The following is a 23,082-nucleotide window of genomic DNA, read 5'->3' as shown; positions in this document are numbered from 1 at the left end:
GCAATGTGTCTCATTTTGTCAGTCAGAATACTGAAGATCTCTCCACTATTATGCAACAACACTGCGGATCTAGAAGGTTTCGCAGTGTGGGTGAAACCTTCAAACTACTGGTCATGCCCTGTCAAGCCCATCTCCAGTCTTTCTCAGACAGCGTACTGCGTTACTAGGACTCAAACTCAACTCCCAGCTGCACGTGCAACGTTAGCAGATTTCTGCACAAGTCCAACTGCAGGATGTTGTGTATTGGCTATATTTATCTCACTGGAACACTGACAAATGCACATTTTTAAACATAGGAAACAGATGTCCAACAACATTTATTCAAACTTAAAATCTTAATGCAAAAATAATTACAAGAAAACACGACTGGTGTGTAGATATCTTGCACTGTTGGCTTAGGATATGTTTCTGTGAATTTGTCCAAGATCAGAGGAGCAACCTGACCAGAGGGCCCACCGGGGCACACCCCGCATGTGAGCACCTACCTGCAGGCAACAGATCAGCAGAGGCATGTGCGCAATGATGACTTTGCTGGAAGTCTTGGACTGCAGCTTCTCTGACAGCTTGGTGCAAAGATTCTCAGCCCCTGCCAGCAACACAGTGGAGATCGACAAGATCATTAACGTCATGCGGGGCAGGACCCCCCAATTGTTCTCACGCGCTTCCTGACATGCCACAGAAAACCCCCACAGGTTTAACAAGCTCCCCAGTAACACAGGAGCCCAAAAGATTATCGGGTCGGCGGGGTTGCTCACCCTGTTCCTCAGTGATGGCCCACACCATGAGGTCCACGCAAGCCGCGTTGGCCTGGCAGCGCAGTTTGAGTGGGCTGAGCTGACTGGGCAAGCCCTCGGCATCGTGCAGCACACGCTGTAACTCTGATTGGCTGCTGCTAAACTGCTCCAGCACAAAGTCGTGCACCTCCTTCACGAAGGCCGTGTGCAGGTCTGGACAAGCAAACGCAGGCACAAAGCAGAAGAATAGTCACTGCCATGCTGTTTCACCACTGTGGTTTTTCCACAGGTTTGGGTTGGCTGGGTGATAACCAGGATGAGATTTGCTTTGTGTTTCTTCGATGAATTTGCTCATCTTTCCCCCCTGTTCTACTACCCAGTGTTTGGCAAGGTCCAAAACTAAACTCTTGGTGCCACAACCACCCAACCCGCCTGGCACTGTCCATGGTGCTGAAGCCACACTCCCTGCCCAATTTAAGCGCTACCACTAGCACTAGTGTTTTTTAAGGCTGGTTTAAAGGATGAATTGGAAATGATTTAAACTGGAAATTAAACAATTATAAAACCAGCCTGACCCAGTTTAATGTTACCTTGTGTATACACATCAATTTCATCAGGAAATGTTAACAGTATTATGCAATATTCTGATAGCCTTCTCACCTTTCATATTGTACAGGGTGTCCCTCAACATTTTAAATATGGCCACATAAAGAGGATCACTGAAGGTTTTGTAGAACAGGTTCACACTTGGATTGCTCTGTAACAGAAAGCAAACTTTGCTGTGTGAATGTTTACTCCTCCAGACCGAGATCAAGTAAAAGGAAGGAATGCATGTCTACCTCCAAAAACTCAACTAAGGTCTGATCCACAGTCTTCAGGAACATCTCGCCAACAAACTGCTCAACCTGTTGGGATGAGGAAACAGATGTACCAGAGTATGTCAGAGACACGACGGGTGTGCAGACGTGCAAGTTTATGGAGGTTTTAGGGAAGCTCATGGCGGGGACGCGGGACACCGACCATGTGAAGGAGACGCCTGAGCATGTCCAGGGGCATGTCGAAGCCCTTCACGCTGCTGCCGGTGAAGAGGGGTGAGACAGAGAAGCTGGAGCTGATGGTGGAGAAATAGTAGTCAGGATCCACAGCGCTGCCGTCTGGTAAGTATGATCCGGCTGGAGGTGCACACACATTGAGATGTTCATCAAGTCCTCTAGAGAGCTGGCAAAGCTCCTGCATGAATAAACACTCAAAACTTACAAAAGGTCCCCAAAGTCTTGCTACATAAAAATAAAATACACTTGAATAAAGTGTATAAAACCAAATGATTCTTGACCTTTGATACATCAATTAGCACAAGCGCTTTTAACAAAATAGGGAGTTCACTGTTAATATGAAAATGCACCAAAGGCTCTGAGATGTCAGTGCTAACAGGATGTCTTAGTTGCTTTTTTGATTGTGGGTGTTACCTTCAAAGTAATGAACAGAGGGGTTAGCAGGGGATCCTGGGGGTGGGCCTGTACGCTCTGGACTGGCCTAGTACCAAAACATGGTGGGCAACACATTGCATCATCAATTTCAAACCCACATCCTGTCAATCACAGGGCCGACACACACACTGTTCAAGCCATTGCTATAAGCTGCCCCTTATCCAGTGGAATAATCCGGGGGCGCCCCTTGCTGGCAGCACATGGTACTGCAACCAGGCAGTACCTGCTGGGAGATGCTGCCCACACTGCTGGTTTTGTGGCGGAGTGTGTCGCTCTGGCAGGCAGTGAGGAATGAACTGGGCAGGATGGAGCGGAAGTCGTTGAAGGAGCGGCGGCGAACCGTCTCGGTGTCCTCAGCCACGGCTGCTGGCTGCAGGACAGGCCGGGGAAAGAGCTTCGAGAGCAACGGCTCCTCCGTGTTACTGTAGCGCCCGAACGCCCGCGCCACACCAATTAGGCATGGCACCGTATAACGACATAGGAGTTCTGGGTAAAGAAATCAGAAGGAAGACATCTTCAACAAACGACTTGCATTAAAAAGACTTGCATTTGCATAAACATACCTTCTTTGCCACTTTCTGCTGCACGTGTACCTGGCAGGGAGAGGGATTCTAGTGTAACCAATCAGTGCTACTTTCACGTGTACCTGGCAGGTAGAGGGATTATAGTGTAACCAATCAGTGCTACTTTCACGTGTACCTGGCAGGTAGAGGGATTATAGTGTAACCAATCAGTGCTACTTTCACGTGTACCTGGCAGGTAGAGGGCTTCACTGGGCAGTCTTGAAGAAGTGCATTGACAGGCCTGTCTATATACTAACAGAAGGTTGCAACTGACCAACACTGCTCTGACCAACAGAGAAAGAGGAACTTATTCTTCCTTCTCATCCAAAGTCCTGTAGACGCCTCCATGAACTAGCCAAGGATGCAGCACCAGGCTGGGCAGTACAGTGGTAGGACACAGTTCTCTCAGCCACAGCACGATGCAGGAGCCCCAACACACCAGATTTCTGAGCAGTCTGCATACTGAAGAGTACTTTTATTTTGTAATTTCGGGTGATCATTGATCTGGGGAGTGCTAGCAGGTATATGAGAGACATGGATGATACAGACCTTTATCTTGCCCTTCAGGGTTCCTGCATATCTCCAGGAGAACCTGCATGAGGTCCATCACAGCCTCCAAAATCTGCATGACATCAAGATTTCGGCACTCAAACTCTTTCATTTCTTGTGTGATTCTTGACAGCATTCTCTTACATTTTCCAGAAAGGGAATGCACTGGGTCACATATTAGGTGGAAACTGAGTTTTCAGTACACTAGTGGTGACATCAAGAAGTACAGGTGAGTCAATCAATATAGCCTAAAAAAAGAATCAATATAGCCTAAATGTTACATGCACCCTACCACTGAACACACATTCATTCAGCAACTTAAAGTCTTGCCAACAGCACTCATAGTTAAGCTGCCATATTTGTCAATTTGTCAATTCACCCCAATCGAAAATTCTCCTCTGCATTTACTCTGTGCAGTTAGAACACACACATAGTTGACACATAGGTGTCTGTGGTGCACACGTGCCCAGATCGGTGAGCAGATCGAGTTAAGTGCCTTGCTCAAGGGGACTTCGGTCATGGCCTCAGGCCTGGGAATCAAACCCACAACCTTCCGGTCACAAGACCAGTTCTCTACCCACCAGACCACGACTGCATGACTGGTTGTTTCATTTGCAGCACTACTGCACACACCTGAATACGCAAGATCTCATCTCTCTGAGCCACGTCACAGAGCACAGTCACCAGGCAAAAACAGAAGTTCTCAGCAATAGGGAGGGCATCTGTAATATTCACAAACAAACGTTGCAAAGACGGTTAGAATAAGACATAAGCAATTTAAAGAAGTACTTTAGGAAGTTTAGAGTTTAAGTCTGAGTGGTCTACCTCTTCCTTTCCTCTCCGAGCTCTCTTCGATCCACTGTACCCTTGGCAATCCCTTCAGCAAACCCAGAAGGTAAGGGACAATTGTGTCTTTGTGCTAAAGAGATAAAACCCAGATAAACACAACAGTCGGGTTCAAAGACACATTCAACATTTGCAGCATATTCACTTGAAAATCCTGTAAAGTTCAGTGCTGTCTTATTCGCACCTGCAGATCAGACTCCACTAGGAAGATACCCAGTGCTATTACAGCGTCTCTTCTCCTCTCATCCAGCTGGGAGACGCCACGGAAATCCACTGGACACATGCATTGTAGTTTCTGAACCTAAATCGTTAGCAATCAAGCAGTTGATCAACAAACCATATAAAAAAACTGGTCAGTATTTGTGTATTTGGATATCGATTAACTTGCACTCAATACTACTATGTATAGCTGCTTGGAAATATCTAGAGATGTCTACTAGTTATACAATCCTCTATTAATACAAGATATCTTTCAAAATAACACAAATTGAACGTCAACTGCGTTAAGGTAAATGTGTATGCTACTTAAGCTGTCAGCAGAATTGTGACCTGTTCCGTACAACTGCATAACAACGACACCGAGTGCAACAATAGTATTTTTGCACTAAAATAGCTCGACACTCAGATAAAATGACAAAAAAAAACATTAGCTAGCTTGCTAAAGTTAAGGCCTCTAAAGTCGATAGATTTGAATGGGTTATGAACTGTGGGTTTCATTTGACTGTGAGTCTTTCTTATATTAAACCTAAATGTGTAATTCTTTCACAAAATCAAAACGAATGAATAATATCAACAACTGAGTAGCTATCTAAATACGAACTAGATTGCTAGATTAGCTACTTAGCTAGCTGTCCAAGTCTTGTTTTGATCAGGACTATAGGAAGTGAGTTAGCATTAGCCTGCTAGCAGGTTATCGTGACATACGTGAACGTAGTTCCGATGCGCTTACCTTGTCAATTGGGGCCGGGCGATGAGCCGCCAACGATCGGGCCAATGACAATACAGTGTTAAAATAAAATCCCCTCGACCCCCCTTTTGCCGACATTGTTTATTTATAAAAGAAGTAAATTAAATGTTGTTACATCTTCCAGGCAGTGAATCACCCACTAAGGGCAAATATGGGCAATCACTACGGAACGCCAGGAAGGCCACGTCAAAAGAACGTTGAAAAGCGATTTGTAAAAAACCCTTAAACTTAAGCACAGAATAAGACATTAAATTTCATGTCACCATAATTTATTGAGAATTAAAACAATCTAAAGGCACATTACATGGTTAATTAAAAGTAAACATGATCGTGAAAATAATAGTACAGCTGAATGAGTATCACTGCAGTGGTAACTGCTTTTCCTTTGATTGACCAGAGATGCAATATCTTTATAGTTAAAAGCACTTATGAAATTAGACTATACCCTGAACCAAGCTGTTTCAAAAAAAGATGGGTACCACATGTATCACAACAAACAGAGTAAGCAGTTTTCCAGCATAATTCAATAATTGGATTTTTGCAAACAATCTTTAAGGCATGGACATTAACAGCATAAACAACATATATTAATTGGGCACAAGTATTCATTTTCACAAATACTGAATAGAAACATTATTTTCCCATGTCAAACATATATCTACATTTCTGCATCTTGACTTAAAATTCAAATAATTTCCATGGTATCTGACAGACAATGATATACCTACTGATGTCCAAATTCGGCAGTTCAACATCAGTGCTGAAGTAATTTCTAGTAATGTCATGATCTTTGCATACTTTACAAAAATGGAAGTGTGCATTGTGAGGACAGGGAGACAGAGAGCTGCCCTGTACTCACAGATGAGCTGCCCTGTACTCACAGATGAGCTGCCCTGTACTCACAGATGAGCTGCCCTGTACTCACAGATGTCTTGTAATATTCTGCTTGAGATTTTAACTTTTAGGTTTTCCTGAGGTAGAACAGTTGAAGAAACAGCTGGTCATTTAAGGCCACTGCACATTCAGCAGGTTTTCCTGCCAAAGAGTTTGGACACTTTCTCTTTTTTATATTTTGTGACTTAGTTAAGCCAGTATCAATTAAATGCAATCTCAAGCTCATCCAACTAGACAGTCAGCAGTTTTCTGTGTTTTGGTCATTGCTCACAGTCTTAGCATTATTACCACTGTGAGCGTAATACAGGCAGGCGTTATTACTACTGTAATTATACCACCATAGTGTGGGGGACATCACTGACAAAAGGTTGTGTAAAATGCTACACAATGATCATGAGCAAAAGTAAATACTCATCAAGGCACTTATCTTAAAATAGTATAAAATCCACTTAAGTTTGAAAGTGCATGTACATACTGAGAAAAGGATGCTCAGTAAGGCTTTGGTGACAATTTAGTTTTACGATGTTTTGTGCGTCTTTGGATCAGAGTATTTCAGACTGAAGCTAAAATCAAATTCCCAAAATAAACTGATTAAGTATCATCTTATCATAGTAATGTGGTCTCAACCAAAAAAAAAGGCAATTCACCCAGCCGAGGAAAACATGCAACTCGACTGAGAAAGTAATCTTTGGCTTGGCCGAATTAAAAAGTTCTATAAACCATCTTATTTTTCATCTTAAAATCAATTTCTCTGTTCTTGTATTATTACACTGCTTGCTAACAGAACTCATGTTGTGAAAAAAAGTTCATGTTAACTGTATCCTCATGTTAACTGAATCCTAAAGCTTTATTATATGTTTATTACCTCTGTTGGCATTTCTGGTTGTTAATGTGTATTTAAGAAGTTATTTGAGGTAGTAGAGCTTCATAGAGGTAACATGAGTTTCACATCTATTCAATGACATATTACTTTTATCACTGCTATTATAATTATACATACTATATTTTACTGTTATCACTTATGATGCAAAATCAGTTGATCAGAAAATAAATGTACTGAGTGGCATGTGTATCCCATGGGTACAAACTTCAGAAGTAAAACAGAAGTAAGAAAGCATCTCCCTGCTCATTAATGCAGTCGCATGTTAAATATTTGGCATTTCAAATAATCTAATACTAAAACCAACACTTGGAATTGGAAATTTTTCCTTCTATTTTTCAAGTATTTGCATACCTCACATTATTTGTGGGAAATCCTTTCTCTGTTTTGGTTAATATTAAGGAATTTGGATACATCCGCAATGCCATGACATGTTTTGACATTTGTGAGCGCATGTTTGGCCTACAGCAAGTCCCTGTTGCTCACGTCAAGGTGTGAACACAAGGCCATGTTTGCCAAGCTGCACCTGGGTCCTGCTGCATGATCTGCATTAATCTGTCTTCCAGATCATATTAAGAACTTTCACCACCTCCTCGTAGATCACAAACACAATGGCCACATCCATACACACTCTGCCAAGCCTAGGGATCGTCCCTTTATAGAACCTAGAGCAGAGATGAAATTGTGTGGAGTTAGGTGTGCAACCTCTATGACTGCAAGGTAGGTGTCATGGTATAACCACAATGTAGGCGTCATGGTATAACTACAAGGAAGGTGTCATGGTATAACTACAAGGAAGGTGTCATGGTATAACTACAAGGAAGGTGTCATGGTATAACTACAATGTAGGCGTCATGGTATAACTACAAGGAAGGTGTCATGGCATAACTACAATGTAGGCGTCGTGGTATAACTACAAGGAAGGTGTCGTGGTATAACTACAATGTAGGTGTCGTGGTATAACTACAAGGAAGGTGTCATGGTATAACTACAAGGAAGGTGTCATGGTATAACTACAATGTAGGTGTCATGGTATAACTACAAGGTAGGCGTCATGGTATAACTACAAGGAAGGTGTCATGGTATAACTACAAGGTAGGTGTCATGGTATGCCTGCCCACTCACTGCCATGTTCACTTACGCTTTTGGTCCTTCATGTTTCATGATCTTAATGGCACAGTCCATAGTGCTCTTATATTTGTGAGCCTCCAGGCCCTAAAAACAAACATTTACAGACACACCATGGAATCATATCCTCTTAGCTTCACAATGGCCCAATACTAGCTTTGGACACAATATTCTCAGATAAGGACAGATTAGACCATAGACCTTGAAACTGGTCAACCATACCTGCATTCTAGTTTTAATCACATCAAGTGGCGTGTTTCCAAACACACTAGCAGCTCCTGCTATGGCTCCAAACATTCCAGTCACCAATGGGTTTAGGGATTTGTTAGGGTTGTCACCTGGTTTTGAAATTAACATAATGTTTATTCAGACATGCACATATAAGTCAGTCAACAGCTGGTGAATATGGAGAGAAAGCACTCAAATGAAACACAGACCTTTGTACCAGTTTCTCAAGGATGTCATAACAAAGAATCGAATAGCCTGGTTTGATCCCTGCTTCAGTACTGTTGCAGTCAATCCCTGATATGTTCCTTTAAGCCCTGGAAAGAATTAAATTGTTAGATTCCTTTTTATTATGGGACAACTGACATGGGTAAAACATGTTAAAAGTGCATTAAAACATTGCATTTGATGAATTAAACCTAAATTGCAAATATTTGTATAATCAGTATTATACATACCATTAATAAAGTGGTGACAAAATTAAAGGATTTTAAGTTTTAAAACTTAACTTGCTTTGGCCTTAGCTGACCTTGGTTGAGTATCTCTTAAACCTTAACCTTGATAATAAACCTCCAGTAGGTGGCAATGCATGTACATTTCACAAACCTTGCGTTCTGACTATTTCTCTTACGCCGTGAAAAAACCCTCGGTACTTGGGGTTTGCAGAGGTTTGATCGTGGATAAATTTGACCTGAAATTGGAGGTATCAAAAGCATAAACAATTAAAAACAGAACTGAAAGTCACAGTTTAAAGATGACTGATTAGTTTATCAATCACTCTCTAATTTCTTCATGCTTGTTAATGTATGATCACAGTGACAAGCTCAAGGATATCTGACCTTTGAATCTTATTTCAACAAATTCTTATTTCTGTGAAAGCTACATGTACATGTTTTTAAGCAGATTTTTTTCTAGTACCTTCATTTAAGCATGTGTCAAAAGTAGGACAGGAAACACCCAGGATGCAGTGGGGTGAGGGCGGTGAGGTGGGAGCGGCGGGGCGGAGACAAACGTCTGCACTGGTTCACATACCTTTATTGTTTCCATAGGACACACCACGACAACAGCTTCAGCCACGCCAGCGCCCAGGCCACACACCAGGCCGCGCGTGCTGTCTAGCTTCCCAGACTCGTCTCTCATCTGGTTGCTAAGGAACTCGAACACACCGAACCTGCAGAGATTCAGGAAAACCACACCATTACTAAGAGGGATGTCAAGTATAATCCGTGATTGTACACTGATAAACCACACCAATGATGATTGGATTGGCAATTATAGTCGGTGATGTACACTTATAAACCACACCTAAGAGACACGTGTAGTTAAAGGGGCAAATGAGAGTAAATAAGGCTAACAAATTTACAAAAGCCGTTTCACTTCCACAAACATCAGTGGACTGGTTTACCTGACTGCTGCTTTGGGGATGGAACCATAAAGGAGTGAACTCAGACCCCGGTACAGACCTTTGACCCCATGGCTCTGGACTGTCTGCCTTACGCAATCCACTGTGCAAGAGAGGGAACAAAAGGTTCTCTGACAAAAATGCATGAAATGTTATGAAATATAGATTTGTATCTGTTCTGTAAGGGAGAATAGAACACCAGCATGTCACTGGAAGTAAAAGTTGTAAACTGTAAAGTGACCTTGAAAAGAGTCATATAACTTCATTCATTCATACTTTGGCAGCGTAAGTGGTAAATCATTGATTACATCAAGACAGCACCCTGGCTGATCCCTTATCTGATCAAACGTGACACGTGAGGACATAACCAACATGAGTGCTGCATTGGTGTGACTGGCATTGGCAAACATGTGAAGAAAGAGGGGCTACCTTCAAAGTCCAGGGACTACAGCGCACTGATACAGCTCCAATGAGCACTAGAGATATCAGAAGGGGCTCATGCCAGCAATGCTCTTTGACCTATAAACTATGAACCCTCACTGCTCTCAATCAGAAGCCCCAGGGTCTACAGCTCTTCAAAAAAATGCAACTCTTTATATGAAACTTGGAATATAAAGTGAGAGAGGGGGTTGAAAGAAGACACACCAATGCCTTTGTAGCGTGGGGGGTTTGCCTTTTCGTCTAACTGTAGCTGGGTCTTCACATACTCTGTGGGGAAAGTGATGCAGATTTCAATCCCTCCAGCAATGCCACCTGTAAAAACAAAGAGACCCATATTTACATCATCTGTTCCTACAAAACACAGACGAAATGCTACTACAAGTTTAATAAAAAATAAAAGAAACTGCATGATCAATAAACATGACCTTTTTATACATGCAAAAATATGCATATATTCATTATATGAATATAATAATTAATCATTTTAAAGTTCATAGTTATAAAGTCATTCAGACATGAATTAACTAGTGCCTCCTTAAAACGTACAGGAGCGCTATGCAGTTGAACAACAAAAAGCAAGAGGGCAAATGACTGGCTGCTATTGGCTCAGCAAGATTCTGCCCACTGAAAACTCCCACTGGCTGTTCTCCAGTTCTGAAGGGGTGTGTCTGTAAAGCCCAGTGTGATATTCAACAAGATATGACAACATTACTGTGTTCAGAAAGACCGCCACATGCTCTGTGCTACCTTTACCAGCCTGCTAGAACACAGCCATAGTTAATAACATACCACGATATGTTTAGTATTATCTGCCCATGCAAACATGCAAACAACCTTTTCCTAATATTACAGGATCGAAATTTTGTATGATACATAAATCCAATCCAGACTTTCAATATGACAGACAGCAGGAAGTAATTGGAAAACAACCATCAGCTTTTTTGCTTTGCTAAGAAAACAAAATGCAGGGAATATGTAATTCCACACTGAGTGGCAACTGTATCAGATACATGCAGACAAGAACATCTTGACTCCATATATCTGAATTTCTCTGCGGTATGGATTTGACAAAGTGTGGAAACATCATATGAATAAACAGAGTGATGAGGTCAGCAGTGCTGCTTTGGCACACTGAGGCGTTGAAATGACAGTGAAGTGACACTTAAGCAGTGTAAGGAAAACCATGTTAAGTGATGCCCAATGCAGGGACTCCGTGCTCTGACTCATCACAGTCAGAGAAGGCCTTCTTGAAGAGCAGTTATTTAAGGAGTCCTGTTTTTCTGGCTGGCGTGACCAAGCCCGGCTACTCTCCTCTGACCTTTGCCAACCACAAAGTGTTTGCGTTCGCAGGTAATACGCTAACATACCTAAACATGACTGAGTGAAGTTTACAGAAGGCCACCATTAAAAGACCAATCGTTATCTCAATGGCTGTATTAGTGAGGTGTGGAGGACATTTGGATTACAGTAACATGGAAAATGTTAGTATTGACTGGTGGTTTTATTAAGGATTCAGATTAAATATTTCAAAGTACCAAACAAAGACAGCCTGTAATCTATTTTAAATCCAGTGACAGACAGTGCTGCATAAGGCGATAGTCCATACCAGTTTAACAAGAATTTGCTGAACAATTTCTTAAGGACCATTTCTACCTGTTATACGGGTTTGTTAAGTGAAGTGTGGAAAGAGGGGATGAAGCAGGTCCTGACAGTTAGAATTTCTCAGATCGCTACGGACATGTCTGTCCTCCTATGACAACATTCACTGTATAAGCACAGTGAAAGATCAGCACGCGAAGGCGCTGTAAGGAACATTGGTGAATTGGAAAAGTTTAAGAAACATTTGTGAAATGTACATGCATTGCCACCTACTGGAGGTTTATTATTAAGGTTAAGGTCTGAGCAATGTCCTCCTTTTGGATCATTCATTATCTAAAGTCTTGCTGACTCCTGAATATCAGCATGAGTGCAAAGGTTACTGGCAAGACAGCAACACACATCAACTAAGGGAGAGAACTGACAAACTACAACTTTCAGAACAGACTTTTAACTGAGAAATGATTCACACATCACATCACACTTTTAACACTATTTTCTATTAGCACTATGTAGGTTCTAGAGATCCATTTGATCAAATTAAATTTAAACCACTTTAACAGACTGTTCAACAGGTCAGGAGTAGGGTGACAAGGAGCAGGTCATGAATGAACTGTTCTGCAGGCAGATAAGGCTTTAGGACAGTTAGTTATAACATCCATCCACTAAAAAAGAGCTCAACAAATAAACAAAGTAACAAAGTCAATTGAAGGAAATCATGGCTTCAAGAACATCTGAGTATGAACAAATGTGCTAAATAATGCAATGATTTAGAGTAAAAATTTTAGTTTTTTTGTTATTTTGGGGGAAAGTAATCAGTTGTTTACATTTTTGTAAAAGCAGAAATTCATTAAGCTAAAAATCAGTCTTGTTTAAAATTCATTTATATGCAAAAATAACACTTCACAGGCAGAACATACTTTTAACCGTAGGGATGGATTACTTTTTAAGAGTCAACACCTCCGGGTGTTCTCTTAAAGAGAAGATCAAACAGTTAGAAGCACACACTTTAAAGACAGCATGCCACAACACACCACATACTCGCCTGTAGTGTGCTGATGTTTATTTGAGACGGTTTAGGGTCCTGTTGAGAGCACCAGGTGTTGTTTAATTAGCTATTAATCACTGGCTCAACAAGCAAAATAAAACGCTTTTTATTTGATAATGTTGCACTGAACCTCGAAGTGTCATATCTTTATCTTTTTGATGAAACTGAAGCATAATGTTATCGCTTAGAATGTGCAAATGTGAACTTACCCGCTAATATGGCTTTTCCAGGATGTGTTAGTTTCGCCTTCCCCGCTGGTGCAGCTGCGGACAGACAGTGTGGTCTATGGAAGGGACTCACGAATTTCGGCTCTCCTGGCATGTTTGGTCTTTAAAAAGGGAATTTGTGAACTGAACTTGATCGCGGCTCCTCGCTAACCTTGCTTTAAAAAAGTATTATGTAAAGTAGTAAGTTGGTCATTAATTCAGGTATGGTTTCTACAAAGCAATATTGCTGAGGGGTTTTGACAGCGAGAAGTTTCTTGGCTGTCCTGCTCCTGTCAGTGTTGGGCAAAACGATGAACACATTGAGGCGGGGCGATCGGTTTCTCCAACACCACGTAGCGCCATATTTTTCGCAAACAAAACTGCTTAAGGTGGAACGACATTGTTTTGTATCGCGTATTATCTGTTGATTCAGCTTCCTCCAGCATAGCTCCAAACATATTCAATGTACAACTTATTATTATGCAATTTATTATTCTGCACTCATGCGTGTAGTTTTGTTTTCTAGACTGGTAAGTAAAAGTCAGCACTGTAGAGTTACCAGTAGGAATATGCAAAATAAAAAACATAATGTGGGATTAAATGCAATGGATTTGTTGAATAGCAAAACCTTAAACGTCATTCACGTCCGATAGGCTTCGTCTGGGTCTTGACTTGGTACTGCATGACTAAACTGGCTTTGATGACCCCTAGAGGTCAGTAGGTGGTTTTACCATGAATGCGCGTTAATAATCGAGCGACTTGTGATCCATTATCTCCGTTTAGATGATCATCTTAGTTTGTAAATTACGAGACATACTACAAAATTTGCACTGGCCAAAACTGACTCCACATATTCTGCTTCAAGACTCCGGGCTTTAGTTTAACCTTAAATTGTATTTCTGGGTAATGTTCACATGGCTCCTAATTTATTTTAGCAGGTTCTCAGAGACTTTTATTTTAAAGTCACAAGTTCATAGGCCTTAAGCGCTCTGCTTTGGTGCATTTTTGCCTGTCCCCGCCTTATTCGATTGCGCATACCATATTTTTCTCCTTCAGTTTTGTCCTACTTGGGATAGCAACCAACACTAAGCCACTGCAAGTTTGACTTTGTTTCAGTTTTTGCTCTGCTCCACGACGTTGGTATGCAATTTCTATCACTTATAAGATGAAATTTACTTTGTTGCGTTAATATGAAGTCGTGACTTCGCAATTCTAACAAACATTTTGTTAAGCCTAATATTATAACAGATAACGTTACATGAGAAGCTAGGTTAGGTCGAAAACTGGCTGTCCGATATACGATAACGTCAGTTATGCATTTATTTAAAGTTTAATATTTAAGGCTTCTTAAAGTCCATCTAAAGTGCCGAAATAGGTAGAATATGATGTTCGTGCAAACAGTTTAATGGTAAACGCAAAACATAGTTTGACTGTTTAACTATCTAGCTTTTATTCTTTCACACTCACTAAGTGTAAAATCGATGTTGGTGTTCTAAAGATTTAATTGTATGTAATAAATTTGTCATTTCGAACAAGTCGTTGGCAACAAACTGATGGCAGCTGTTGTGAAGTAGCGTCTGAGTCCCGTTTATCGTTAAATGTTTGACGTACGGTAAATGTCAAATGAACGAAAATCTATTTTTGAACTTGGCACGAGGACTAAAGCAATCTTTCTTTTCAATAATAAGAAATCCTAATTGTCTACTTTTTAGTAAGGGGAATTATCTTGGCCATTTTAAAAAACGTAATCCTCATTTACATAATTTATTAATGAAGCTCATTTAGACAGTTACTTTGAATAAAGGTAACAGTAAAACTGTGCCCTGACGCTTTGCATTTGTGTGTAACCTTTTTTTGCAGTGTATTATTGTTAATCATGTCTTTTCTGTAGATATTCTGATGTAGTAAACATTTCCTATGCAGGTTGCAAAAATAAGCTATGAGGATAATTCTATTCCACATAAGAACATTTTAAAACGTTCAACAGAGAAATTTCAAGCAGAAAAAGTAACTAAATAAAAAAAAAACTTTGTTACCTGTTACCTCAATATCTGTGTTACCTCACCTCAAGCACACCCAATGTTGCAATTGCTACGACACCTGGCACAGGTGATCAAGGTCTTTAGAAGTAACTGAATATTAGAGCTAGCAGTGAGGTTAGGGTTGGAAACTCTACTCAGCAGATGGTGTTTAATAGCTGGCTTAGACATCCCTTTATCACAGTAATGGCATGAGATGTTAACTGTCCTGTTGATTTTATGCCAGCTGCAATGGCGGTTCCTCCTTCATACTCGGACCTGGGCAAAGCAGCACATGATATCTTCAGCAAGGGCTATGGTAGGTGCTGCCCACAGGAGGCTTTAATGTAGCCCTTATCGTGTTCTGGCTCTCAGGGAAAATGTTGCACCTTGTGCATTAGCTTTTCTGGCCTTGTTTCACATTTTGGGTTTATTTACAGGCTTTGGAATCGTAAAGTTGGACCTCAAGACTAAATCACAAAGTGGAGTGGTGAGTAATTAATAATTTCTTTGTCCTTACCTGTGTACTGTTGCTGCTAGGGTCTTTTACACCTGTCAGCTGCCCAAGAGAGGTGGGCTGATCTCATTCTTCACAGCATTACAACATCATCCTTTTGTGAAAGATGTTAAGTACGAAGGATAATGTCACCGCTAACTATTCTATGTTCAGAAATGTTGTAAATCAGGAGGTGCATGATGTGGTTATTGGTTAATATATGTGCAATACTGATATTGCAAAATGCAGCCATAAGCAAATTAGTTGTCAAGCAAATCACAGGATTATTTATTTTTTGGGCTGTGAGCATCCTGAACAGTTAAATAGTGTCAGAGTACATATTGGATGTTTTTTATCTGAATCATGTGATCAAATAAACAAATTATTCTAGTCAAAATAAGGCAAGCCAGCCAAAATAATGCAGACTAAAAAGGAGTATTATAAGCTGTATAGTCGCATGATGTAGCTAGACAATCAGTTTTTGTTCAGATAAACTTTTTTTTGTAAATTAATTCACATTTATGGTAGTTTTGACAAGCTTAGTTATTAAATTTAATCTGCGGGGTATCTGTCTCTTCTTGGGTTAACTGCTTTCATGACCTTTCCTGCAGTGTGTTGGGTGTGATGGTAACATCAGTGCAAGAGTTGTTGCATGTGAGATGCACATACACCCACAATGACTTGCAAAGTCTTGTTGTGCCAACAGTTCCATGTTTTGCATTATTTTTTATCTACTCCTGAAATGCTCTTTTATAATTGACCACAGGAGTTCAACACCTCTGGCTCTACTAATACCAACACTGGCAGGGCCTCTGGGAGCTTGGAGACCAAGTTCAAAATGACGGAGCTGGGGCTCTGCCTCAATCAGAAGTGGAACACTGACAATACCTTGGCTACTGAGCTCTCTGTGGAGGACCAGGTCAGAAGTGCTTGTCCTAAATGTCTAATCAGTCTCTAAAATCCATTAGATCCATTACAGATCCATTCAGTGATTAAATTAGCTCCAATAGATATCTATTCTTTTTTCAGCTGGCAAAGGGCTTGAAAGTTGCTTTTGACACTTCCTTTGTACCAAACACGGGGTGAGTGGCGAAAATCACCAGCAGAGTGTCTCTTAGATGTTTCTGTATAATATTGTGAAGTACAAAACACCCTGTCTGTTGCAACAGAAAGAAGACTGGCAAACTGAAGACAGGCTATAAGCGGGATTACCTCAACCTGTCCTGTGACGTTGACTTTGACGGCCCAGTATTGCACTCTGCTGCCGTCTTGGGTTACGAGGGCTGGCTGGCGGGCTACCAGATGGCGTTTGACACCGCCAAGTCCACACTTGTACAGAATAACTTTGCACTGAGCTATAAGGATGGAGATTATGAGCTTCACACCAGTGTGTAAGTGTCCAGGACTGGTAATAAATGTGCCACTGTCACAATGTGGATGACCTCATCAGCAAACTAGGTAGAGAAAAGCCAAGCCCATAGGTCAAAGCTGGCAATGGCTAATTATGCAAATACAATAATGCTAACTAGCCTCTATTAGCTTATCAGTGGTTAGTTATGCAAGTAAGGTCATGCTAACCAGCCATATTTACTTTTCAATACTGGCATTTTTATAGACTTTTAAATGCCCCAATATTGAGTGATTATATAATTGGTTATTATGCATGAACACACTTGTCTTGTTTCACCCAGAAATGATGGGACTGAGTTTGGAGGCTCTGTATACCAGAAGATCAGTGAGCAGTTGCAGACTGCAGTCACTCTGGCCTGGACAGCAGGCAGCAACAACACGCACTTTGGCATTGGTGCCAAGTACCAGCTAGACGAGGATTCCTCTTTGTCTGTGAGTTAACAGGATTACATTATAGTATTACCATGTTTTGGTTTCTCTTATTTGGGTGACGGAGCAGCGATGAAGTGGTGGGTCAAAGGCTTCAAGGACTAGAACTGTGATTGGTTTTAAAATTACTAATGTCAAGTCATGTCTTATAGATGTAGTTAAGCATAAAAACAGCTATATTAGTTATAGCTAGATACTTTAGCTGTCTTCCAGTCGCATTTAAAACTTAAACATTTCATGGGGCAAAACAAACAAACATGAAGCAAATATACATTTCTTTAATCTAGAGTACTGATCATTTCTTTAATCTAGAGTACTGATCAGGTTCTCTGTCAAAGATGAGCAGATTATGATTGTCAGGGCATGCAATACCAGTCCTGGTAAACTGTGAGATACTTAAATGTTTGGATCTTTGTCAGGTTTCAGTACGACACTAAATTAATAGTCCAGTCATTATGTTGCTATATTGGAGATTCAGTCAATACGGGCATGTCACATTTTTGAAAGTCTGTGCTATGGAAGTGTGTGGGTCATTTTGGCACAGATGTACATACTGAAATCAAGCATTGACAAACATGCTGTCAAAAAAGCTAATTGTCTCTGAATGCTGAAAGTGTTTCCTGACGCACTGAAGTGAGTCTTTTAAAGAAATGCAATTTTCACTTGTATCCACCAAGACAACTTCCATATGTTGCTCTGGCACTGGAGTGACATTACATGATGAAGGGTAATAAGCATCATTAGCACTGCACAGGAGCCTGACAGCTTGTCTTATTTTTGCACTTCCAGGCAAAGGTGAACAACACCAGCTTGCTTGGGATTGGTTACACTCAGTGGCTGCGACCAGGTGAAGGCTTCTGGCTGCTCTTATGTAGTTTTCATCATTGTACTTGATCTTGGTTTTTTGGCTATACTTTGCAAGTTGCATTTGTGAGTTTAGCATAATTGTACCAGCTCTGTGCTCAGCCTGACTGTGCTCCTTGCTCTCACCTTTGTTCAGGAGTGAAACTCACGCTCTCCGCGCTCATAGACGGCAAGAATATCAGCGCCGGGGAGCATAAGGTTGGACTAGGCTTTGAAGTCGAAGCATAAGTCTCTTCTTGGAATGAGACACCACACTCAGGTCCTACACTATGTGCTCTATTTCTGCTTCTCCTACACCCCCGTCAGAGACATAATTAAAGATGAAAATCCACCATCAGACAATATACCATAATTATTAACGGAGGAACGGTGCAGCAATGAATATGAAATCAATGGAATACACTACAATAGTACAAATAGACTGAAATGCACTATGATGAGATTATGAAGCATTCAATGGCAGTAGTGTGCTTAACCACAAATATTTTTTTCCTGCTCAATGGCACATTACATATCGACAGGGAAACCTCTCTCGCCTCTCATGTGGTACATAGGTACAGAACACTAGCTTATGAACCATCACTGACTCCCACCAGCATTCTGCAATAAACGTGGAAACACAAGCAGCTATTGAACATCATGAGTTACTTTTGAGTTGAATTTGATCAATTTCAATGTGTTTTGCAAAGCATTATTGTTACACTAATTTTACTATGAAGTGGAGATGCTTGATTTGTTTGTACATATTACTTCATGTTTTCAGCAATAGCTCACAAATGATAATAAATAAAGACAAAGTTGGTGGTGGTTTCCCCCACAAAAAATGCTGTCACCTTTATTCAGTTTATAACGATACCCAAATTTAAAAGGAGCTCCATTGAATGTAGGTAATTTCCTGATGTGCCTGATAAGTCATTTACATAAACTTGCATTAAATATGAAATGTTAATATAATGTCACTATTTGTGAAGACTTTTTTTGGAATATCCCTTGTACTATCCAGTCCCCAATATATACCAAGTGTACATGTTGAGACAGTGTATCAGTATTAAAGTATTATAAATTCCTACTGTTAATGCATTACTGACATGTTTGCTGAAACCTGAACTCCTATCACCACTTTTCTACTTTTGGCATCTTAATACGGAGGCCCAGAGAGCTGTTTTCAGAAGAATAGGATTATGATACACAGAGCACTTAAAGGAACTGATCATCATCAGATATACAGACCAGATGGTTTTCAGAAAAAAAAGGCAGAGATGACTAAAGCTTTAGAATTTGTAATAACCTTGTACCAATATAATGGAGAGGTTCAACTGTAAAGAGGCAAACAACTTTGGTGCCGTTTCTATGGGGGAGGAGAACACTGTGCTGTGGTTTCAGAGTTATAAAACGGACATCCTTCAAAATGTATAAATAAAAAAAAAAATTAAATTCACGTCATAGTTTTTCCTCTTCACTGCTTGTGTAAATTACAATTATTTTGCTCACCCAGTACTTCTTGAGGACTTGGTAGGTCCACTGCAGTTCAGTTTCATTCGATGTTCTTTGTAAGGGAAATGTCTGCATTGCTACTGTGGTCCTCCTCATCTGAACTGACCTAGTTTCTCTTGCAATATGCAATCATGCTCAAGTATACAATGCCATCCATGCAAAGGTTTACCAGTTACAACAAACTACACCCCAAAGTAAACACAACAAAGCATATAACACTGTGTGTGAAAAGATGCAGAACCATTTCACATATTCCAATTTTAAAATGTTGAAAAAATATAACCCGGAGAGATCTTAAGATCTCATTATAACTGCAAAAATAACCATGGACCATGTTAGTATCTTCCTGCAGCACTGACCTGGGCTGATTGTGTTCCTCTCCTTATTAACAAACCTCAGTCTAGCACAACTTCAATAATCTCCCTCTCCGTTTTCACAGAAGATTCACTTTCGCCACCACCTGTTTACATCCAGTACGGGAAAACTCCCGATCTCCCACAGAATAGTATGACAGCTCCTCTGTTAGTCTTTCTACATGGGAGCGGTCTGGGTAGAATCCTTCCCTGGACATCTCATCCATAAAGCATTCCATCACATGGCTTTTCTCTAGGAGTGTAAGGGGCAATAGCTCTGCCTCCAGCCAGAGGGCATGGTGCTTTTTTAGGTGCCCAAGCAACAGAGGGTTCAGCTCCTTGCTGAAGCGCCCTCGTCCTGAAGCAGCAATGCTGGAGGAGTTCTGCAAGACGAACTTTGTGATCTCTCCGTGATCAAGGTTGCTGATTAGGATGTAGATTGCATTCAGGTATTCGTTGCTGTCTCGTTTGACGATGAGTCCGTGCACGGTGTCGAGCAGCTCGGGGGGCATGTGCTCCATTTCATCGAAGATGAAGATGGGGATTTTCTCCTCTTCCTCAGCCAGGGAGACCATTTCAGAAATGTGGGAGGTCAGAGTTTGGATGCAGAGTGGGAGGTCTCCTTTTGTGGGACAGTGGTGAAGCACAAAGTACTGCAGGACCAGGTGCTCGCCCACCACGGAGCGGAAGTGCTGGGCTAGGAGCCTCCCAAGGTGGCTTTTCCCCACACCGCTGGGTCCCAGAAGAGACAATACCAAAGGTTTACTGTGCACATACGTCGACAAGTAATCTTTTAAATGTCCTAAGAGGCCCTCACTTGCCTCTTGCTGTCCAAATACCTCCCTTTTAAGGGTCTTCTCAAGTCCTTCCAAATCATATTTAAGCACATGGTCATCTAGGTTTTCAATGGCATTGTAGACCTGCAAGAAGACGATGATGCATAGCAGGACCAGACAGTTCTTGGCACGGTTGCGCTCCTTGGTGGGCATGACTCGGCGGTTTCCGCTGGGAAAGAGGATACGACCCTTCTTCTTCTTCTTCTTCTTCCTGCATGACGTGACTGTGCTGCCTTCTGCTACCCCGTCAAACGTGAAGATCTTGGGGCTGGTGGAACGTGCAGAGGTGCAGAAAGGAACTGCTGTGGACAAAAGCTCCAGGCGCCTCTTTTTCATTGCCAGGTACTTCTGACGAATTCGAACCACGGCTCGTACAGATGAGGAGAACTCCGAGAACGATAATGTTCCATTTTCATTCTGCGTCTCAATTTCACTCTCCGAAACTGCCTCAGGGAAATCTACATTCATCTGCACAAACCATTGAAAAATTAACATTAGCAACGTAAACATAATATCATTTATGTTTATGTACACACACACACACACACACAGGTGCATCGCAATAAATTTAATTTAATTTCAGTATTTCTAAACAAAAAGTGAGACGCATATATTATGTAGATTCATGACAGAGTGATGTATTTCAAGTGTTCATTTCTGTTAATGTTGATTATGGTTTACACCCAATGAAAACCCAAAAGTCATTATCTCAGAAAATTACACTAATTAGACAGATGTCGAGAAGGCAGTCATTGACACTCCACAAGGAGAGTATGCCACAAAAGGTCATTGCTAAAGAAGCTGGCTGTTCACAGAGTACTATATCCAAGCATATTAATGGAAAGTTGAAAGGATTGTCAATAAAAGGCCATTTAAAAATTTGGAGGAGATTCTCAAGGAGTGAACTGCTGCTGGAGTCAGTGCTTCAAGAGCCATCGCACACAGATGTATCCAGGACATGGGCTACAACTATCGCACTTCTTGTGTCAAGCCACTCATGACAAAGAGACAACTCAAGAAGCATCTTACCTGGGCCAAGTAGAAAAAGAACTGGACTGTTGCTCAGTGGTCCAAAGTCCTGTTTTCAGTAGTGATGGGTCGATCCAGTGTTTTTCAGTTTCGTTGCGATACCGATACCAATAATGATATATGGGCTCTTTAGTTCAGAGGTTAGATTTTAAATTTTAAAATTTAAAAGCATAAGGTTGGACTAGGCTTTGAAGTCGAAGCATAAGTCTCTTCTTGGAATGAGACACCACACTCAGGTCCTACACTATGTGCTCTATTTCTGCTTCTCCTACACCCCCGTCAGAGACATAATTAAAGATGAAAATCCACCATCAGACAATATACCATAATTATTAACGGAGGAACGGTGCAGCAATGAATATGAAATCAATGGAATACACTACAATAGTACAAATAGACTGAAATGCACTATGATGAGATTATGAAGCATTCAATGGCAGTAGTGTGCTTAACCACAAATATTTTTTTCCTGCTCAATGGCACATTACATATCGACAGGGAAACCTCTCTCGCCTCTCATGTGGTACATAGGTACAGAACACTAGCTTATGAACCATCACTGACTCCCACCAGCATTCTGCAATAAACGTGGAAACACAAGCAGCTATTGAACATCATGAGTTACTTTTGAGTTGAATTTGATCAATTTCAATGTGTTTTGCAAAGCATTATTGTTACACTAATTTTACTATGAAGTGGAGATGCTTGATTTGTTTGTACATATTACTTCATGTTTTCAGCAATAGCTCACAAATGATAATAAATAAAGACAAAGTTGGTGGTGGTTTCCCCCACAAAAAATGCTGTCACCTTTATTCAGTTTATAACGATACCCAAATTTAAAAGGAGCTCCATTGAATGTAGGTAATTTCCTGATGTGCCTGATAAGTCATTTACATAAACTTGCATTAAATATGAAATGTTAATATAATGTCACTATTTGTGAAGACTTTTTTTGGAATATCCCTTGTACTATCCAGTCCCCAATATATACCAAGTGTACATGTTGAGACAGTGTATCAGTATTAAAGTATTATAAATTCCTACTGTTAATGCATTACTGACATGTTTGCTGAAACCTGAACTCCTATCACCACTTTTCTACTTTTGGCATCTTAATACGGAGGCCCAGAGAGCTGTTTTCAGAAGAATAGGATTATGATACACAGAGCACTTAAAGGAACTGA

At 40.8% G+C, this 23,082-nt stretch overlaps 4 protein-coding genes across 5 annotated transcripts in view; 1 reads left to right on the top strand and 3 right to left on the bottom strand.

The window, feature by feature from the left end:
• Window positions 1-5,306, bottom strand: part of pi4kaa (phosphatidylinositol 4-kinase, catalytic, alpha a) — a 29,725-nt gene extending 24,419 nt beyond the window's left edge. For both annotated transcript variants that reach the window (XM_076986608.1, XM_076986609.1), the window contains exons 1-12: window positions 5,129-5,306; window positions 4,364-4,480; window positions 4,159-4,252; window positions 3,967-4,055; window positions 3,334-3,406; window positions 2,445-2,707; window positions 2,201-2,267; window positions 1,755-1,906; window positions 1,574-1,639; window positions 1,395-1,491; window positions 756-947; window positions 486-586 (exon numbers count right to left, since the gene is read on the bottom strand). In XM_076986608.1, the coding sequence (XP_076842723.1) occupies window positions 486-586; window positions 756-947; window positions 1,395-1,491; window positions 1,574-1,639; window positions 1,755-1,906; window positions 2,201-2,267; window positions 2,445-2,707; window positions 3,334-3,406; window positions 3,967-4,055; window positions 4,159-4,252; window positions 4,364-4,480; window positions 5,129-5,224 (1,407 nt within the window). In that variant the 5' untranslated portion in view covers window positions 5,225-5,306. The remainder of the gene's footprint in view (window positions 1-485; window positions 587-755; window positions 948-1,394; window positions 1,492-1,573; window positions 1,640-1,754; window positions 1,907-2,200; window positions 2,268-2,444; window positions 2,708-3,333; window positions 3,407-3,966; window positions 4,056-4,158; window positions 4,253-4,363; window positions 4,481-5,128) is intronic.
• A 92-nt stretch (window positions 5,307-5,398) lies between these two features.
• Window positions 5,399-13,626, bottom strand: slc25a1b (slc25a1 solute carrier family 25 member 1b). The gene is made up of 9 exons (XM_076986617.1): window positions 12,970-13,626; window positions 10,321-10,428; window positions 9,679-9,778; window positions 9,306-9,444; window positions 8,880-8,964; window positions 8,486-8,590; window positions 8,271-8,386; window positions 8,062-8,135; window positions 5,399-7,585 (listed from the first exon to the last, which is right to left on the bottom strand). Exons 1-9 carry the CDS (start codon window positions 13,079-13,081, stop codon window positions 7,471-7,473), a joined length of 954 nt encoding a protein of 317 aa, XP_076842732.1. The 5' UTR covers window positions 13,082-13,626; the 3' UTR covers window positions 5,399-7,470.
• Window positions 13,627-13,946: 320 nt separating this feature from the next.
• LOC143487589 (non-selective voltage-gated ion channel VDAC2) lies at window positions 13,947-19,142 on the top strand. Its single transcript, XM_076986618.1, has 9 exons — window positions 13,947-14,106; window positions 15,232-15,303; window positions 15,425-15,474; window positions 16,247-16,399; window positions 16,510-16,562; window positions 16,650-16,871; window positions 17,172-17,322; window positions 18,109-18,166; window positions 18,320-19,142. The coding sequence occupies exons 2-9, from the start codon at window positions 15,237-15,239 to the stop codon at window positions 18,409-18,411; spliced, it is 846 nt and encodes a 281-aa protein (XP_076842733.1). The 5' UTR covers window positions 13,947-14,106; window positions 15,232-15,236; the 3' UTR covers window positions 18,412-19,142.
• A 305-nt stretch (window positions 19,143-19,447) lies between these two features.
• On the bottom strand, window positions 19,448-22,518 carry LOC143487585 (torsin-4A-like). Its single transcript, XM_076986613.1, has 2 exons — window positions 21,896-22,518; window positions 19,448-21,334 (listed from the first exon to the last, which is right to left on the bottom strand). Exon 2 carries the CDS (start codon window positions 21,332-21,334, stop codon window positions 20,111-20,113), a length of 1,224 nt encoding a protein of 407 aa, XP_076842728.1. The 5' UTR covers window positions 21,896-22,518; the 3' UTR covers window positions 19,448-20,110.
• Between the last annotated feature and the right edge of the window lie 564 nt (window positions 22,519-23,082).

The sequence above is a fragment of the Brachyhypopomus gauderio genome, unplaced genomic scaffold, assembly GCF_052324685.1.
Source record: "Brachyhypopomus gauderio isolate BG-103 unplaced genomic scaffold, BGAUD_0.2 sc47, whole genome shotgun sequence".
NCBI classification, from domain to species: domain Eukaryota; kingdom Metazoa; phylum Chordata; class Actinopteri; order Gymnotiformes; family Hypopomidae; genus Brachyhypopomus; species Brachyhypopomus gauderio.
This window is presented reverse-complemented; position numbering and strand designations above follow the sequence as displayed.

Excerpts from the sequence above, each read along its gene's own strand:
- slc25a1b (XM_076986617.1), bottom strand. The coding sequence starts at position 13,081 with ATGCCAGGAGAGCCGAAATTCGTGAGTCCCTTCCATAGACCACACTGT. Across the intron at positions 10,429-12,969 it reads TGGAAAAGCCATATTAGCGG|GTGGCATTGCTGGAGGGATT; the intron begins GTAAGTTCACAT and ends TTGTTTTTACAG. Across the intron at positions 7,586-8,061 it reads AAACATGAAGGACCAAAAGC|GTTCTATAAAGGGACGATCC; the intron begins GTAAGTGAACAT and ends TCTCTGCTCTAG.
- LOC143487589 (XM_076986618.1), top strand. The coding sequence starts at position 15,237 with ATGGCGGTTCCTCCTTCATACTCGGACCTGGGCAAAGCAGCACATGAT. Across the intron at positions 16,872-17,171 it reads TATGAGCTTCACACCAGTGT|AAATGATGGGACTGAGTTTG; the intron begins GTAAGTGTCCAG and ends TGTTTCACCCAG. Across the intron at positions 17,323-18,108 it reads ACGAGGATTCCTCTTTGTCT|GCAAAGGTGAACAACACCAG; the intron begins GTGAGTTAACAG and ends TTGCACTTCCAG.
- LOC143487585 (XM_076986613.1), bottom strand. The coding sequence starts at position 21,334 with ATGAATGTAGATTTCCCTGAGGCAGTTTCGGAGAGTGAAATTGAGACG.